Genomic DNA, 19,433 nt, shown 5'->3' with positions numbered 1-19,433 from the left:
CATCAGATGGTGGCAGAATGGACTCTGGTGACTTTCAAATGATCAGCATATGACCCGAACACTCTGCATGCAAGGTGTGCAAAAACCCGTCATTAATGTCATTAGTAACAGTTTTCACACTATGAAGTCAAACTGTGACATTTACTCCAGTACTGTGCTTCAGTACAATTTTGGATACCTTTAACTTTCTTGCTGCTTTCTACCTTTCAGATAGAATATTGTACATTTTACTCTACATGTATCTGACAGTTCTGATTACTTCACAGATTCAAGTTTTATAACACATTGTTCTAGATCAAACGGGATATAATAATGTATAAAAAAAATGAGTATGAAAGAGTAAAAACAAGACTACAATGCTAGTTACACATTCATGCATCATTAATTATAATAGGCTATATAATAGTATATCTAGTAACAGTGTAACACTCACATGGACCAATTTTCTGCATTTACTTTTACTATTGATGCTACTAACATGTTCTTTGGCTTAATTTAGAACCTTTACTAGTGTATTTTTAGTGTTATTTCAACTTATACTTAAGAAAGGGATCTGCATGCTTTCCCCACAACTGCCAAATAATTCTACCACCACTGTACCAGCTCCACCATTAAAATGCTGTTCATAGGCTACTGTACATGAATCAATAACTTATCTCTGAAAGGGACCATTCTTTATTTATACTCGTCCTTGTGTGGACTCCAGTCTGATCAGGATAGTTAATACTACCACTGATTGTGTAAATATGCAGTGGGAAACATGGTGCTCAGGCTGTTGTTTCTAGGAATCAGTTTTCATTTGCAGCAGTACACAGATACCATGGTTGACGGTTATCATATCATGTACATTATACTGCATTGAATTCTACTGTATTTGTGTTTTCCTCCCAAATCTACCATGTTAATGTTATTTAAAATATATATATGGCATATAATTTTGTGAAATTATGATAGAGCGTTTGTTTAACTAAAAGGTCATTGTAACTGATAATAATAATTGTTTAATACTGTATACCTTCATACAGTAATTTCCTGAGATGGTCATTGTACTGTGAAAATCTCCTACTATTGCAACCCTACATGTAATACAGAGATAACCGAACGTTGGTGTAAATAATTCACTAATAATAAATCAATTATAGTGATTAATACAAAGATAATGATATTTCTGGGCTTTAGGCTGCTCTAGTGGAGTTTTATACTGTTACACATCTTCTCTTTTTATAAAACTATACTGTCTACTCACACATAACAAGTAGCCTTAATACGGAATATGACAGTGTGAAACCCATTCAGCCAGAGGGGTTTTGTTGGGACATGTGAGTTGTATTTACGCCCCGATCTGAGCCAATGGCCGGGCAGCGTGAGTCACGGGGGCTGGAGCTCCGACTATTTCTTCTTGCCCTCTCTCTCTCTGTCTGCTCTCAACACATCCTTCCTCCTTGTCCGTCTGTCTGATCCCAACCACTCTACCGACCACTCTACCGACCACCCACCGACCACTCTACCGACCACTCTACCGACCACCCACCGACCATGGCTGGATCCTCAGAGAGCAGCAGCGCAGCGGAGCGTATCGGATACATCACCCGGGTGCAGAGCTTCAGCGCCTGCCACCGACTCCACAGGTAGGCCGGTCCATCGTCCGCTACTGTCCCACAGCCCGCCTCTACATCCTACTGATAGCTACTGGTTAATGCCGATAGAAGCTGACAGAGGTGTTGTGGGCATGTGTTTATTATCATAAGGCCTATCGGAGCGGAGGGCGGTGGTCCCCGGCATAGAGGAGACACTGTATCCGCCCTACGGTGCACATAGAGCGGTGTAACTGTGAGCGATAACCGTCTGTTTTCATGGATAAAATCTGTGGCATTAGCATCGGTCTCCTGGGAATTGTAGTTCATTTGAGTTCACAGATATGATTGGTTGTAGAAGCGTTGGTGCTGCCTTCAGGTGCTGTCGTAAAAAATGTTTTTTTCTGTATTCAACCGAGCGTACAGACAAAGGTAAACGTGGGACAAATAAAAAGTTACATAAGAAAATGTAAACCAGTGAATTAGGCTATATTGCTAATTACAGCCAAATAGCAGCAATTAATGAACACCTTTAATTATATTAACTATTTCTGTGCATATAATCTGTCTAGTTATTGTTAATAAAGTTTATTATTGTGTGTACAGAGGAAATGACAAACAAAAGTCACACAGGAAAATAAGCCAATAATAATGCTATATAAATATGTTTCAAATTCCTCTGCTTATTATTTATTATATCTATATTATATATGTTGCAAATTGTCCTTTCATCATTGTATTGAAGTGGTTCAAATTCACTGCCTGACCTTTATTTTGGGAAATTTTTGGTTTAGAGGTTTTTTAATTTCTAATCGATTAATTATACAAAGTAATAATGACAGTGAAAATCAAAAGTAAGATGAGAAAAAATAAATAAGACCATATTGCTAATATGCTCATAATATTAACCTTAAATCTTTACTTTATGATTCTTCTGTAGCACTAATTCACCCAATACTGTCTGGTTTGTAAACTAAAACAACAGCCATTAATAAACAGTTATTTTAATTATTGATGAATCCGACATTATTTTGAATGTTTAATGTTTGATCTAAAGAATTAAGATATAAGGAGATTCTGACAAATACCCATCAGAAGTTCCCAGAGTCCAAGGTAACATCTTTAAATGTCTCGTTTTGTCTCAAACCCAAAGATACTCAGCTCACAGTGATATTAAACAAACAAGTAGCATATAGCAAATAGCCGCTCTGCTAACAAACTTTATATATTTATCAAATAATCATTTAATACGTAACATGATTATTACAATTTACAGCTTCTGATCTTAGAAGTTTGAGTTTCTGAGGTGTACCTGAAGGCAGCACGTGTCAATAATCCCTCAGCACATTTTTCCTTGTTTGATTTGTGTGGATCACAAACATGACTGAAAAGAAAAAGCCCATCTGTGCAGCAGCTTTCTGATTAATGTTACTTCCTTGCAGCATTCACTTGAGTGATGAGGAGAACAAAAGTGTTTATGGGAAATGCAACAACCCCAATGGTCATGGACACAACTACAAAGGTTTGTCAGCTCTATCATCATATCTATACATATATACATATATATTCTTTTTAAATGACCTCCTCCTAGTTTGACTGTTCTGTACTGAAATATTTTTTCTTGTTACTACTCAGCCGCAGATAAGTACATTAGTCATTTTGTGCTGCATTCACGTGTCACCTAATAAGAAACAGTGTTTACACCGCTTCTGTTCTGTGTATTTATTATATCTGTGTTGCCCTAAGCAACACGTTTACAGAAACATTTTCACAAAGATTCAAAGCATTGAATGCCTCTAGTACTGGCAGGTCTATGCTGCTCTCTGCTGGACAACACACACTTTCACTTTGTTTCCTATCATGTGATTGGTGATTAGTGATGTGGGAAGGAGTACGGTCTAGACCTGCAGAAAACTGAACTGAAAGTTTAATTGATTTAGAATTTAATGTCACCTTCTTTCAGGTATTAAAGGATAAATAAATAATCATTTAACATATGATTTTCATTGAAGTAATAAACTATAACGGTGTATTGTATTTCACTTTATTTCTTTATCATTATCATTACACATAATACACACTGCACAGCTGCTGTTTCAGTGTCTCCCATTCATTCAATGCTCTCATCTCTGTCCACAGTGGAGGTGACAGTGCGTGGAAAGGTAAGTGTCTTTCTTCATCACTTCTTCATTGCCAGATAGCTTTTTTGTTCTCTGAATTTGAGTTTTAGTGACCTAAAGTGCAGTTTACATTTTATGATTTCAGTTTTGGATTAGAGTTTGATGCATATATATATTTTAGGCTCAGTGTCTGATATGAAAAAATAATTGTTGAATAAATGAAAATTTCTGTATAATTCAGTGTTTCCCCACTAACATTTTATTTCTGGCAGTGTGAAGTTTATGCAATTCATTTATCAAGGTTTTGCATCAAAATGAATTTAATTTGACAAAAATGTAACAAAACAGGATTACTAACTAACATGAAACAGAATCAGAATGAATTTTTATTCACTCCCAGTGCTTAGGAAGAGCTTGACCAATATGTGAGGCGCCTGAATTGAATTGCCTCAGAGTAACTTTATAAGTAATAATAATAATAAATGCAGATATGGCACACTGCACATTGAAAATAAATGTAGTTTAATTTAATTTGGCCAAAGAATATTCAACAAAGTAGCAGTAGGCCTAATACAAGTGACCATAAGGCAATGACAAACATGTGTCATGTGCAAAGGTGATTCAGTAGCAGAGAGCACCCATAACAACACAACACAACAAGAGACATTTATCAGATTGGATAGAATGGCTGCTTATTAACATAATTCTTTCTTTCATTAATAAAAAATACTAAAATACCTGTCAGGGGCTACAGCGCCCCCTAGCCTCTGTGTAGTGCTGTGCAAGGGTCCCACTCAATCGAATGAAACCTGCTGGACGGATGGTGAAACTAAAACAATCAGTCCTGTTTACTTTGACTCAATACTCGTACATAAGTGTTGTGTTTTACCTTCATCCTGTGTGCGTCCACAGATCGATCGGTGCACCGGGATGGTCATGAACCTGACCGACTTGAAGAAGGCCATTGAGGTGAGTTCATCGTTACACTTCTTCTCTTCAGTGACATTTCTTTCTGTGAGACTTTAACGCTGCAGACGGAGCCCCCTGGGGTCAGTGGTGGATGTAACTTAAGTAGATTTACTCAAGTACAGTTTTGAGGTACTTTACTTGAGTGTTCCATTTTATGCTACTTTATAGTTCGGCTCCACTATGTTTATTTGGTAACTTCAGTTACTCGTTACTTTACACATTCAGGTTATTAATACAAAATATAATCAAAAAGTAAATGATGATGTATTATTATATATTACTGTAAGGTACCTTTACCAGCTGCAACATTAAAGTGATGCTTACCCATAATGCATCATTGTTTGATGCAATACACTTAATATAAACTTAATGAGTACTTCAAGTGTATTTTGATGCCAATGCTTTTGTACTTTTACCTAATAATCATTTTGAATGACGAGTTATACTTGTAACAGAGTATTTCTACACTGTGGTAGTGCTTCCGTCACTGCCTGGGGTTCATATGTTAGTAAAAACATATGTTAGTAAAAATCCATGCAAACAAATAACTTAACTGAGTAATTTTCTCTTTATAGATTATTAGTCTTTTCATACATTAATTGTATTAAATTGTGAGGAGAATAATTCTTTTTTGTACCATATGACCTCTTATAGGCCCCATAAAAGATAAAATACTGGTGCTATTCACATCTTTCTGCCCACAGGAAGTGATGACATTTACAATATGAAGTAGAAAACAGCAGTGAGTTAATGTTGGGTCTGGAGATATATAGACTAATTATTCTGCAACTGCTCGAGATCACTGCATGGATGCATCTCCTGTGCATGGTGTGTCACAAGAAGTTGTTCTGGTCTCTGAGGATTAACTCACTGTTCATGCTGTCCTGTTCCAAGCTACACATTGCAATCAGCCATTTAATAGCCTCTTATACTAATTGCAGAGTTTTTTTGGCATGTGCGTGAACACACTGGCACACTGCAAGCTGTAGCCTCTTTACATACATTCCCCATTAAGTAAAGGGCTGCAGGCGTGTATGTTGCCATGTGTCCATGTGAGGGGGCTATTCCTGCTTCTGTCATTTTATCCTGCTGACCTCTTAAACCACAAATGAGTGAAGGGGGAAACAACATGTAGCACTACATAGGACTATTACAGTGCTTTTAACTTCTCTATCAGCCTTGTTGCTATATGAAGCATTGCTGTTACACTGGGACAGTTTGTTACATGTGAAAAAAAGCAGCTTTTCTAGAATGGTTTTTACTATATAGCCAGTGTTGGTTTCTGTAGGTTCGTTCACACATTGCACCTGTAAAATTAAAGCTGCACTCGCCTCCTTAAAGCTGCATTCATTTACTTATTTTAGGGCTGAGCATCACACACATTTGACATAAAGTATTATCACCTCATAAAGTTAATATGTGCCATATCAACTTTGTATTCTTCTTACACATATAGCAGATACAGAGAAACCTTAACATTCAAGTGTGATATTCATTCTTCTACTCCGGAGAAAAATCTTTGGCTCTTTCCCAGCTAGTTGCTAACTTTGTCCATCTGTGGTTCGATGCTGGGCAGGTATTCTGTTCGTCAGAGCGTTTTTTTTTTTTGCAGGAAACAGCTGTCAGCTGCAGTTGGAACAAGGTTGATGAGATATGCGAGAATGAAAAAAAGAGGAAACTACTGAAAGAAGCAAAAATTAGTATGGGGAACTGCAGAGTTATCATGAACCAGCAGCCATCACTGACACGAAATAGTTAGTATCATTGGTAACACCTTTCTTTACCCTACTATTTCATGTCAAAATGGCTGCTGGGAAAAAAGTCAGTTCAACGACATGTGCAGCTGTAAAGTCAGATAGATGAAAGCATAGTTGTAATCCTGAACGTTGCTTCTAATGTGTTGGAAACTAAAACATGTCATTTTAAATGGGCAGAATAAAAACCTCCCTCCCTGTGGACCAGTGCAAGCAGGATTATATCCTACCTCCTCCAGGTGATCAGTGTGAACAATGCCTGTTTGGACACTGTGCAGGCCGCTGTCATACAACACATTTCACCTAGCTATTTTTAGTTTTTAAATGTGTGCGAGTGCTGCATTTGTACAACTTTTTTGCAACATGTCAGGTTCCTTATACACTTGCTGGACTTGACTCAATAAATGACTGTCTGACTCCCACCTGCAGGAAGTTATCATGACTCCACTGGACCATAGAAACCTGGACAAGGACGTGCCATACTTTTCCAGTGTTGCCAGGTGAGTGTCCTTCTGAGCCGCCTCCACTACAGTGTCTACAGATTGTGTGCACATTTGTTTACACCGATCACTCCTTTGTTTCCTCAGCACAACTGAGAACCTGGCTGTTTACATCTGGGACCACATGGTGAAGGCGCTCCCTCCCAACCTGCTCTACGAGATTAAGATTTACGAGACGGATAAGAACGTTGTTATATATCGAGGAGAGTAGATGTCCAAGTGATGATATAATGTGGTGTTTGATCTGGTCACCCTGGACATGTATAAGTGCCATTAATTTGCTGTTTATCTGACTTCACTGTTTGCCTACTGATGACTGCAGATCTGGTTAGTTAGACTGACACAGGTTTATGAAGGCTGATGTTGTTACACTTGCACTTTATAGACCAAAGATTTTGTAGCAAATCCAAATGTTCAGTATTCTTGTAGAGTTTGTATTCTTCGTATATATGTGGGACCAAATATTACATGTACATATATATGATGTTTAGTAGATCAATTCCATATATTCCAGGATGTTTTATCCTTAATATAAGACAGTTACACTCTTTCAACTGTAACTGTAGATTCAAAATTCAGATATTGTCATATCAACGTGGTTTATTGAAATTTATCTTAATAAACTTGAACAAAAACAGGAAAAGAGAAAATGTGTAAAACCACTCACTCATAAGAGGAGAAATAATTATTTTAATTTAAATCCACCTTTTGATAAAATGATCATCTCCACTCTGACTGAGGTCTATGAATAGCTGTTTACACTCAGTGCACACTGTGAACTGGCCAATAGTGACTAGTGGTACCAGCCTGTATCTCTCAACCTGCTGCATTAAACCTGATTGTGTAGAGTTTATCCAGTGCTGTTTCTTACAGTAAAACAGTTTTAAATAAGTGAATTACTTGTTACCTGTTTAAAGGAATGGTTGTGTGTTACGTCATTTAGATGACCCAGCCTTTATTCAGACACATTAAAGGAGTACCAGTGATTTATTATGTCATTTTCATAAAGTTGGGGGACTTTTTTTAAAGAATGGACCAAATCATTGCAGCAGAGGCTGATATCTGGGCTTTTAGTCCTCAAAATGGGTAAAACTCCAAACTACAATTCTCATGAGGCAACACGACAGCATCATTTCCTAGACTTTATAGTCAAGTTCTATCACAGTTCAGACATGTTAAAGGCATGTATAATGTTATTATATTAATACTATACTAATGTTGGATAAAAGTTTATTTTAACGCTGCTTATGCTACAGTACAATACTGTTATACTGCAATTGCTGTATTGAGTACTATAGTAGTATACTTATAATACATCACTATTATACTTCACATGCACTTTAAACTACTTTTTAGCACACTCCAAGTGTGCATGACAAATTGTACCTCAATTTTTTTTATTGACATTAAGAGATTAATGCAGATTTTACACATTTTTCTAAAATGTCTTTATTTGGGCGAGTGTAATTAGGCAACAAAAATCAGCCAGATCAACAAAGGTGTGTTAAGGTTCTGTTATGATAAGGATTCAAACAGGGTGTATTAGTCAAAAAAGCAAATGTCATCATCATCATCTTCATCCGCTTATCCGGGTTCGGGTCCCGGGGGTTTCAGGTCCAGCAAAGGCAAATGTGAGGAATCAAAATCTCAATTAACGAATGAGCAAAGTGTGGCCACAGCGTAGCCACTGAGGGTGAGAGAACGATCTGGTGATGAGTGGTAGAAGAGTGGTCTGTAGAAATACTGCAGGTTGAGGGCATGATGAGAGGCAGATGAGACGACAGAGACCAGATGTGCAGTTGCTGCTGAACCAGGAGAGTAAGGGAGAGATGGTCTCACCCACACCATGAGACGCCCAGACAACAACAAACACACATGGAAAGGCAGACAGGGGAAAACACAAGGAGACACTGGAGTCCTGGCACAGTCGTAACAAAGCGTTTTTCTCTTAAAGTTCACTTTCATACTACTTACACTTCAGGTATACTCAAGTAGTACTCAAACGCAACACAAAAAGCAAACACATAGTAAAAGTGGACTTAGTACATAATGAGAACATCAGATTCTTGTATTTCCAAACACATTCTAGGAACTGTTCTGAACCTGACATCCATAAAGTGATATCTTTCAGTCACAGTTGACACATTATAATAAACAGTGTGTGGCTGCAACTTTGAATAAACAGCCAGTCACACTGTCTGTTATCACCTACATCACTTTGTGGTGATGAATCATTATCAGGCCATAAAAGTACAAAATAAATATGTTCACATGCAAGAGAGAAGTCAGTCTCTGCGTCATTGTGCTGATAAAGATTTTGGTGTGACAAGATGTCCTGATTCCTTCTGTCCTCTAATGCTGCACCTTCATGTCTCAGAATCAGAAAATGAGGCCCAGATAGACAGTGGAGTGTCAGTGATTATTACCAGAATGTTTCACTGATACCTCATTTCACCTCTACACAGTATTTTATTTCTTATTTAAAGAGAGAAGATTTTAGCAGACAGCAAATTGAGAGACTCTATTAAAAAACAGAAACCAGCGATAGAGCGTTTAAAAAAATATACAGCAGATAACCGTAACACTGATATCCATTTACTGCAGAGCCAGTGTGCTGTATGTAACGTCCGCATCTGCTGCTTCAAGCTGTTGGAGAACAAAAGCAAAATGAAAGAGAGGAAGAGCAAAGATTAAAACTGACCTGAAAGCTGTATTATTATAACTTTTTGATCACAGAGATGCTGGATCAAATACTGATACTGGTTAAGATGATACTGCTTATGAGGGTGTTTGTAATATTACAGAAATATAAGTTATATCAATCTGTAATGGTACCTGCAGAAGGACAGAACAGTATATTTAAATATGATACATTTTTAAAACCTGACTGTGGTTACCTTGACAAGAGTTTTTCTCTTATGCTTCACAGTACTGTATGTTACTTCCTCTTCAGCCTGTGAAAAAGGAGCAAAGCACATGTGAGAAGAGATAGAATTAATGGTTTCAGAATGAAATACATTCATTTTATCACCTTGTATTTTTATCCGTAAATAATTTGCAATGGAACAATATAAGTTATTCATATTATTATCATGTTTGTTGAAATAGTCAACATGAAATATAAACATAATTGATTTTTGAAACAATAAAATCAAGATCAGTAAAATTACAGTTGGATAATTCACTACATCAAATTTATGATCACAAACATTCTCAGTTAAGTTTCTATCTGTTTATGGTCACTATATTCTCACAGTGAAAATACACAAGAATGTTATTACTTATTGGGATTATTAGATGTCCATCTGCAGTGGCACAGCACAGCCCTGCAGCTGAATAGGAACAGTTACACTCTAAAACTGGAACTGTTACAAAAAGACAAATAAATACCCTATTGCTCCTTTTACTTTATATGGCTATGACGATGTTTCTGTAACCTTTACTTCCAGGGGAGTCTTTACCGAGAACTAACTTATTTTATGAACGCGCTGTTCACACTTGCACACTTTCACACCAGAAGCTGTCCAGTACAACCACACTCTGTGTCGGCCGCTCAGCAGCTCCTCTGCAGCAGTCAGGGTCTTTTCTTATACTAGTTTCTGAAGCATTTTAGTTGATGAGTGTTATATCAGAAAAAAAAACATACTGATTTAGTTTAGGGATCATCAGCAACAAGGTTTAGTTATTGTCTCTTTACATCCTTACAGTATGTTTATATAAATATATGCTGTCTTCTTTCTCTTCCATTATCTTTTAGCAACCTTTAAATTTCATTCTCAGTTTCATTCTGATAATAGCAGACGTTACCATTTTTATTTTAGTCTTTTACAAAAACAAACATGGTCAGTATTCCCTCAGATACACAGTGATCTGTAATGTCAAAGTACACATTATCAACATTTTAAAGGTGAACTATGTAAGAATGTGACGTTCCCCACTTTCTCGGTTGCCTGTAACAGCCTGTCGAGTGATTTCTCTGTAAAGGATTATTTTTTCAGCATAAATCCAAAGTTTGTGACGTTTGTGCACGCTCCCTACCGCCTTCTATATCGTCGTCTTCTCTCTTTTTATATGCTGAGTCTGCTAACAAACGACTGGCACACATCCAAAGTCAAAGCTAACATTTCTGTAAAGTGTGTGTGGTGGTATTGGGGTTTTAGCTGGCATTAGTTAGATAACATTAGCTTACTTACGCGGATGAATTGCTAGCGACGTACAGCGAGGTTCTACTGCTGGCCTGCACACCAGTCAGGGCTCAATGGCCAACCCTAGGATTCACGTGATTCCAAACATACTATGTGTACATTGGGAACAATCTCATACATAAACACATTGCTTTTCCCCGAGCTGATGATAAAAGTAGCTGACAAGTGAGCAATCTTTGTTTTTCTGATCTCTGTTGAGAGTTTCACATACCAAAGTATATTCAATATTTTTGGGGACTTTTATTGCCTTTAATCGATAGTTACAGCTGCAGAGTGATAGGAAGGGGGGAGAGAGAGGGGGGATGACATGCAACAAAGAGCCATAGGTTGGATTTAAACCCTAGGCCGCTACAGTAAGGACTCAGTCTGGGTACATGGGGAACCAGCCAGGTGAGCTATCCGGGCACCCCTACTGAAGTAGATGAATATCATCATATCTTACTAGCTGTTGATCGTGCTTTGACGTAGTACTGATTGGGCAGGTCAGGTACTGACTGTAGCCACATACTGTCTGTTGAGTGGATAACATTAGCTAATTCATCCAGACTCCTGGGCCCAGGGTGATCTGGGAGATTGCCCAGATCTTTTCAGCCTGGCTGGGTTGCAGCTGGCTGGATAACTATAGCTTGCTTGCTCGCTAACGTTATCACTAGCACAATATTATCTGAGTGGATATGTTATATGATATGTTAACTGGCTGGTCTGCCAAATGACTTCGACAGCTAAAGTGATCCTTAATGCTAACTAATATATTACGACAAACTGTATTGATTTTAGCCAACAATAAATCATATAACAATACACATCAAAGGTGTATAGTGTAACTAACAATTGCTTTGCAACCAGCATTAACCCGCCCTAAAGCATACCCTGCTTTAATGTCTATTTTACTGAACGGGACCATAGTTTATTAAATGAACATCACGCTGTATGGAAGAAGACTTGAAACTATTTACATTTATCAGCTAAAAAATCCAGTCCATGATGTTGAGTACAAATGCAGTTCTTTTTGTAACCAATGAAGCTGCCCCCTGCTGGCCATTAGAATGAAAATAAATTATAATAACCCAGCACCTGCAAATAATGGATCCCTCCTGTATCATGGTTTTGGGTTTAATATACTTATTTCCTCTTTTATTTTGTAATACTCCTCTTGTGTCTTGTTTGGCTATACTTCCTGTCTGTCGGATTATCTTCCCCAACCCGATTAAGTTCACCAGTTGGACTTATTTTTTCCCTTGACTCAGCTGCCATTATTATTTTGTGTTGCCCTGCCTGTTTCAGTTTTCATTGTAAGTTATTAAAGTTACCTTTTTGTTATTTTTATGTTCTCTTGTGTTCTGTCTGCATTTTGGTTCCTGTGTTTCCTGAGTTGTGACATCCTGATAATTGCCCAATACTGCGGTGTAAATTCAAAGCAGTTCTGGCTCTATACTGAGGAACCTTACAGCCTTTGTTGTAAAAAGATAATATAAATCATCATATCTTACCTCAGTTGCAGCTGATGCTGGTGCTTTGGACTGTTCTAAAAGTGAAACAGTAAAACCTCCTGTTACTGACTCTCATTGTGCAATGACAATGCTGCACACGTCTACACTTCAATTAAAAACAGTCCAAATATTGATGATTGGATTCATGAAAGCTCAGAATAGACTTACTGTGTCTTCTCAACATGAACCAGATGAACGAGGCCACCATTAGAATGAAGATCAACAAACTCAAAGGGATGATGAAAGCTCTGCAACAACAGTTTGAATCAATGTACAATCAAACAATGTAGTCTGAAGTATTCATCATCCTGGTCATATTTACTGCAGCTGTACACAATCATATTTTAGTGATAGAAATTAACCTTAGTTATCATATAGGTCACATAAGTCAAATAATGTCAGTAAAGAACACAAGTATATAGATTCCCTCACAAGGACTGATTGATTTGTCCATAAATTAGCCATTGTTCTCTAAATACTGTATGTGAATGTAAAGGCTACTGACCTGTGGTTCCCACCCTGAACTGTGGTAGGTTCCCCAAATGCAGAGACAGCAGTGTGATTCACAGGTTCAGCTGTGGGTGAAGATGTGGTTAAACGTCTGGTTGCTGTAAGAGTGAACATGTGAAACAACACAATGATCACCAGAATCATATCACAATAATGAATACTAATATCACTTCTATATTAAATGCAAACCTTTACTAATGGCTGCACGTGGCAGATATTTACAGCTGAACATTTTATAATAGTAGAATGGTCCTTACTAGTGCTGGGTCTCTCTTTAACAGTCACATGCACTGGCATCTGTAGGAGTCCTTTGGTACAGAAATACCAGCCGCTGCTCTCTGTCCTCAGTCCACTCATAGTCACAGTGAAAACTTTGGAGACATTTGCATTAATGGTCACTCTTGTTCCATTTATTGATCCAGACGGTTCCTTCACACAGGACCCTCCCAGCCTGCACCACTCAATCTCTCCAGTGTTACTATAGGAACCATGGATGGTTACATCTTCTCCATTAAATCCTGTAATCTCCTGATGATCCACAAAGAGTTGGGGCCAACCTTGAGGAAGAACAAATAGCATTAACTAGAACATTGTGGCCAATATTTATATATAAATATGTATCATATATCGCTCAGCAAAATTATATGAGCACAGGTGTACCAAATAAATCCGTGTATCATTCGTTCTTTTCATATTCAATTGAGATTCCAAAATCGGAAAATGAAAAATCGGTTTGTTATTTCCTTATTCGTTTATGAATCTGATACCAAAAAAGAAATAACGGTTTATTTTTTGCATTTTCGATTTATTGCTCAGATCAAAAATAGGAAATGAAATATCGATTTTGATTTTGATATTTTTTTCGCTTTGTGTTAACCGGAAGTTATTGTCTTCTTCGTGTGTTGCACTTGGAAGTTTGCAGCAGTTTCGCAAAGCCCTGAAAAAAGTCAATCATGCAGTGATTGTACTCTGTATTTAAGGACTTATTGTACTCTGTATTTAAGGACTTATTGTACTCTGTATTTAAGGACTTATTGTACTCTGTATTTAAGGACTTATTGTACTCTGTATTTAAGGACTTATTTGAAACTGCCAAGACACATGTAGAGATTTCTACTAGGCTGCAGCAGATGGAGATCCAGTGATGTTCTGACAGTCACCCGTTTAGTTCCTCTGAACAATCACAATCACAATCAGACACTTTAATAAACCCAGGGGGAATTACTTTCGTTACATGCTCCATATGAATTAGACATAAATATATTAAGAATATACATATAGTATCGTTTAAAGTCACACAGTGTAAAGTGGTCGCAGGCTTCCTCTTCAGCAGAGGCTCATAGCAGATGTTGGGTTTGCAGAGGGATGTACGACAACGATGATGACGTGCAGGATTTCTCTCGGTAACGTTAGGTGATATGGACGGAGTCCAACGGCAGCTGTTCAGCATCCGGGCCACAGAGCTGTTCGCTCCCGGTACAACCCCGGTCCGCCCGGACGGTGTGGAAGCGACAGATACGGTCCGGTCCGTAATGTCCCTGTGCAGCCCTGTCTCAGTGACACACACCAGACTCCCGGTACTCTGCGGGGCTGCGCGTTAATGCCGTCAGTTCGTACATTCCGTTGCTAGGAGACCGTGCATCCACCATAACAACAGAGGGGAGACTCTGCTTCAATCTTCTCTTTCTCCATAAACCCGTCCCGTCTCCACCCTCCTCTCTTCCTTCCCTCCTCTGCATCCCCGGTGTGTTTCCTCCAGAGTTCAGCTGGTAGATCAGCTGTTCTGTCCACCGTACCGACCGGCATTAGATCAGCTGTTCTGTCCACCGTACCGACCGGCATTAGATCAGCTGTTCTGTCCACCGTACCGACCGGCATTAGATCAGCTGTTCTCCGGAGTAAACAACGGCAGCGTGTCCCGGTGGAAGCGACATTAAAACACGAAAATGAACAGAAAAACTCTCTCAAACAACCTCGTTGGAGAGGACAGGACTTCATAGAGTGAAAAAATAAGAACGAACAAAAAGAGAATAAAAGTTAAGAAGTTAGAAAGCAGACTGGAGTAACAGGCAGCATGCAGCTTTTCGCGCACGCGCCAGGAAGATGAAGATGAAGATGAATGAAAAGATGAAACTCTCCATCATTGATCCTCAGTTTTGAAGACTAACGTTAGTTAAACTGAAGAAGTGAATCAAGCTAACGAGACAATAACTTCCGGTTCACACAAAGCGAAAAAATTAAATATCAAAATCAAAATCGATCCGTGGCCGTTATTTCATTTCCTATGTTTGATCTGAGCAATAAATCTAAAGTACAAAAAATGAACCGTTATTTGTTTTTTGGTATCAGATTCATAAACGAATAAGGAAATAACAAACCGGTTTTTCATTTTTCGATTTTGGAATCTTATTGAATATGAAAAGAACGAATGATACACGGATTCAAATTACCTATACAGAGAGATATAAGATAACACAAAAAAACAGCTCAAATCCTGTGCTCCACTGAGTCCATAAGGTTTAATTGTGTTCAGTTCATAAATCCAAACTGCCTCCCTTCTTAAGAGCTGGTTAATCAAATTGCCCCCATATATCAAATATATACAGTATATACATTCTTACCTCCAGTGCCTGACAGCTGAAAAAGCTTCCCGTCACTTTTCAGGTCATTTATCTCCACAACACACCAGTAATCAGTGTCGTCCATCATCAGATTATTAATAGTCACAGTGAAAATTCTTTGTTGTTTGTCATCAGAGATTGAAAACTTTCCTGAACTGTCTGGTTGATCAGTTTTAACTTTGCAGGAGCAGGACCCCAAATTATATCCTTTACACAAGTGTTTGACATGGTGTGTGTACTCTGGCTCATAGAGACATGGGATAGAGATGGAGCCTCCAGCCTTCACTGACACTTTACTGACTGTAGTTATGCTGTGAATTCCTGCAACAAGAAACATGAAACCATTTTACTGTAAATATTATATGATATTAAGTTATTACTCAACCAACTGATATTTAAAGAACTGTAATTACAGTCACATCATCTTCTGATGAAACCAGCACACACATAAGGACAGAAATGATCAAATGAGCCCTGTGACTGACCTGTGAGTCCAGTGAAGATGAGGAGAACACTGAGATGAAGAGCCATGTTGATGAGCAGAGTAAGACACAACAACAAGGACCAACTCACTGTGAGAATGATTCTAGACTTCCTGATTTTACTAAAATAAGCAGTTGTGTTAAAATGTCTCTTCTTCCTGTAAGTTCGTTGAGACACACTGTTTGAATGAGGAAGCAAATATCTATGAAGCTAGAACATGCTTTGTATGTGCAACATAATTAATAGTTAATTAATTTATTAATTATTTGTTTTGTTGTGAAAAATGCCACAGTGTACTTTTTAAGGACACAGTATTTGACTTTTGCTGATCTTTGCTCTTAAAACACGACTGTCTCTGATTTTTATTCTACAAAACAGGACTCATAAGAACCCTGTAACATTTAAAGTAGACTGGGTGTAAGGTCCACTGGATACACAGTTTCAAAATAAAAGACCAGCACTCCAAGATCTGAGGCTGCAGAATCAGAAACATCTTTTTAATAACTTTTCAAAACATATCTTTTAAGTTCCTTTTAAACAGCCCTAAAATGTAACAATGCGGAAATTATCTAATTTAAAACACAGAAAACTTTCCACATCTCACACTTAGATTGAGAAAAGAATGGAGTTCAATATTATATACAGCACATGGGAAGCAGAGAGAAAATGGGATTTGGAGACAAGCTTAAAGTAAAAATGTCCCAATATCACTGATGGTCGGACAACTTCAATACTTCTTCAGATTGTCTGTATGTGAGTCAAATTATGTGCAGTGTGTGTGTAAAATCAGAGGCTGCAGATGCACAAAGCTGCAGGATGAGCGATAGAGGTGTGCTGTGTGTGTTTTATCATTATAGATGCATAAACTGAAGCACACAGTGTGATGTGACAGTGGGAAGATCAGAGCTTCACACCAACACAAAGACCAAAATGGCAAACAATTTATTGATCTTCTGTTGTCACTAAAATCTCTGACTGAGCGTTCTCTCTGTCTCAGTTTTGATTTCAAATAAAAAATTTGCTGTATTGATGATTCATGGACAACATCCAAGGTTTATAATGTGATTAAAATAAATCTCAACAGACATTAAGTAAAGTAGACATGTGTTACTGTAACTTTACAAACTTAAAGGGAATCAAATAATTGTACATAAATCATGAAAAAGAATATAATACATTAAATGAAAGATGTATTCTATACAATTTTGAGAATGATGACCCTGCAGGTAAGACAACTGTTAAATAAATGAGGATAACTACGCCCTAAAATCTGGAGGTGAAAGCTCTAATCAGTATTTTACATATTAGATATGAATGAAAGAACTGTTTGTACTAAAAAGATTGCAGTATTAATGAACAGTAAACCCAAGATGATGATAATAATAATAATAATAATAATAATAATAATAACAAAGTTTATTTATATAGAGGTATTCTGTTACAAACAGCTTCACAAAAAGATCAAATACAATAAATGAACAATAAAATATAAAGAAATAAAATGGACACTTTTTTTGAAGTCAGAATGTTTTATGAAGCGATTTAAAAGCAGTGACAGATTGATCAACCTAATCTCAGCAGATGAACTAAAAGAGTTTTATCACAAACACAAACAAACTGGTCAGAGCTTCTTTTGCAGATATACAGAGGAGGATCAGAAAGTAGAGGGAACGTCGAATAGCTCAAAATGAACTCTCTGTGCAGTTCTAATATTTACTGCACAAACAAACAACAGCAGCAGCACAATGGAGGACAGAAGGAACATGACAGTGGAAGAATAAAGAGAAACAGTGTGAACAGTGTCAGGCCGGGCTGGGTCTCTTAAATGGACCACTTTCTGCAGTTTGTTGCTTTCTGGAAACCACAGAACGTTTCATCCACATCACTCTCAGTGTATGACCTCTGGGTGGAGACACACATACACACAAAGAAAGAAAACAGTTGTGATCCCAGAAAAAACCCAATATTATAGCACTGGTACAGTACAGTCCTACAGCCTGCACTGTTCTGTAGAGAGACAGTATAAAATGTACACTCTCTTTCTATCACTGCAGTATAATAAGACAGTGACCAGGATAGTGCCTTTAGGGTCCGTGTATGTTTTGGTCATTGGATTTTCCTTTCACAAACGGGTATTAAAAAACAGAAAACGAGTGGTTATTTGATTTTCGTTTTAAAATACAAAAATTAAAATTGAAATACAAGGCGTTTTTCTTTTTCATGGTCAAAAAGGGATGAGCGAAATTTTAAAAATGATTCGATTTTCATTTTCTATTTCATATAACAAAAAATAAAATCACTAGAAAACAGAAACAGAAAAAAGGCCTGTTGTTTCATATTCTGAGACCGGATGTTGTCATTTACAGGACGGTGCTGTGTAGAAGAAACAGTAGGCTAGTAGACTGCGGTCAATCCAGCCGTGAGTCCGATCTCCGTGGTCAAATCAGCCGCACTTAAATTTAGAGAGTACAAGTATTCTCAGCATTATGGTAAATGCAGAGAAACAGCGTATTTACTTCCGGTTTTCAAAATAAATGTATTTAGAGCCGTAAGCTATAATTAAAATACGTTACATTAAAGTTTTGTGCCCATGATGAATAAAAAAACACTTTATATCAAGTATCTTTACTGCACCAGTGTGGAGAAATGCCAAAATAAAAGCCTCATATTTATGCCTCCAGAGATTGCATATTTGACCATATTTGAGATACTGTAAAAACATATTGCTCAGTGTTTCCTGGCTACTGATGGTATATTTGACTTTTACACATATGAGACTACAAGTATACTTAATATCAAGCATTTTTACTGTACCAATTTGGAGAAATTGAAGAATAAAAGTCCCATATTTATACTTCTAGATTCCATATTTTTATGAAATAGAAAATGAAAATCGAATCATTTTTTTAATACCCGTTTCTGATAGGAAAATCCAATGACCAAAACATACACGGACCCTCTAGTTCTACAATGCTGCACTCCTCTACACTTTTAAAGACAAATATTTGGGAATAACAAACACGTTTGACATTTATCAAAGTTCAGCATAGACTTACTGCATCTTTTGAACATGAACCATATGAACGAGGCCACCATTACAATGGAGATCAACACGCTCAGACGGATGATGAAACTCTTCAGGTGAATGGAAACACTGGAACATAAATTACAAGCACACAATGCAAATCATAAAAAGATCAGTCTTCA

General features: G+C 37.5%; 3 protein-coding genes across 5 annotated transcripts in view; 1 reads left to right on the top strand and 2 right to left on the bottom strand.

Annotated features, from left to right (window-relative positions):
- Nucleotides 1-1,281: 1,281 nt before the first annotated feature.
- pts (6-pyruvoyltetrahydropterin synthase) lies at nucleotides 1,282-7,903 on the top strand. Its single transcript, XM_051416614.1, has 6 exons — nucleotides 1,282-1,628; nucleotides 3,017-3,096; nucleotides 3,714-3,736; nucleotides 4,607-4,663; nucleotides 6,847-6,917; nucleotides 7,005-7,903. The coding sequence occupies exons 1-6, from the start codon at nucleotides 1,537-1,539 to the stop codon at nucleotides 7,126-7,128; spliced, it is 447 nt and encodes a 148-aa protein (XP_051272574.1). The 5' UTR covers nucleotides 1,282-1,536; the 3' UTR covers nucleotides 7,129-7,903.
- A 438-nt stretch (nucleotides 7,904-8,341) lies between these two features.
- LOC127372798 (polymeric immunoglobulin receptor-like) overlaps nucleotides 8,342-19,433 on the bottom strand; it is a 27,701-nt gene continuing 16,609 nt past the window's right edge. For 2 of the 3 annotated variants that reach the window (XM_051416611.1, XM_051416610.1), the window contains exons 2-8: nucleotides 15,744-16,064; nucleotides 13,380-13,679; nucleotides 13,118-13,220; nucleotides 12,781-12,860; nucleotides 12,613-12,647; nucleotides 9,815-9,871; nucleotides 8,342-9,563 (exon numbers count right to left, since the gene is read on the bottom strand). In XM_051416611.1, the coding sequence (XP_051272571.1) occupies nucleotides 9,513-9,563; nucleotides 9,815-9,871; nucleotides 12,613-12,647; nucleotides 12,781-12,860; nucleotides 13,118-13,220; nucleotides 13,380-13,679; nucleotides 15,744-16,064 (947 nt within the window). In that variant the 3' untranslated portion in view covers nucleotides 8,342-9,512. Of the gene's footprint in view, nucleotides 9,564-9,814; nucleotides 9,872-12,612; nucleotides 12,648-12,780; nucleotides 12,861-13,117; nucleotides 13,221-13,379; nucleotides 13,680-15,743; nucleotides 16,065-16,228; nucleotides 16,334-19,433 lie in introns of those variants that run through there. The other variant, XM_051416609.1, reaches the window with a different exon arrangement.
- LOC127372799 (polymeric immunoglobulin receptor-like) overlaps nucleotides 17,628-19,433 on the bottom strand; it is a 26,079-nt gene continuing 24,273 nt past the window's right edge. Inside the window, exons 5-6 of the mRNA XM_051416612.1 lie at nucleotides 19,283-19,380; nucleotides 17,628-18,128 (exon numbers count right to left, since the gene is read on the bottom strand). Of these exons, the coding sequence (XP_051272572.1) occupies nucleotides 18,115-18,128; nucleotides 19,283-19,380 (112 nt within the window). The 3' untranslated portion in view covers nucleotides 17,628-18,114. The remainder of the gene's footprint in view (nucleotides 18,129-19,282; nucleotides 19,381-19,433) is intronic.

This window comes from Dicentrarchus labrax, unplaced genomic scaffold, assembly GCF_905237075.1.
Source record: "Dicentrarchus labrax unplaced genomic scaffold, dlabrax2021, whole genome shotgun sequence".
Lineage (NCBI taxonomy): Eukaryota > Metazoa > Chordata > Actinopteri > Moronidae > Dicentrarchus > Dicentrarchus labrax.
The sequence above is the reverse complement of the archived record's forward strand: the minus strand, read 5'-3'. Positions and strand labels throughout refer to the sequence as shown.

Excerpts from the sequence above, each read along its gene's own strand:
- pts (XM_051416614.1), top strand. The coding sequence starts at position 1,537 with ATGGCTGGATCCTCAGAGAGCAGCAGCGCAGCGGAGCGTATCGGATAC. Across the intron at positions 1,629-3,016 it reads GCCTGCCACCGACTCCACAG|CATTCACTTGAGTGATGAGG; the intron begins GTAGGCCGGTCC and ends ACTTCCTTGCAG. Across the intron at positions 3,097-3,713 it reads TCATGGACACAACTACAAAG|TGGAGGTGACAGTGCGTGGA; the intron begins GTTTGTCAGCTC and ends CTCTGTCCACAG.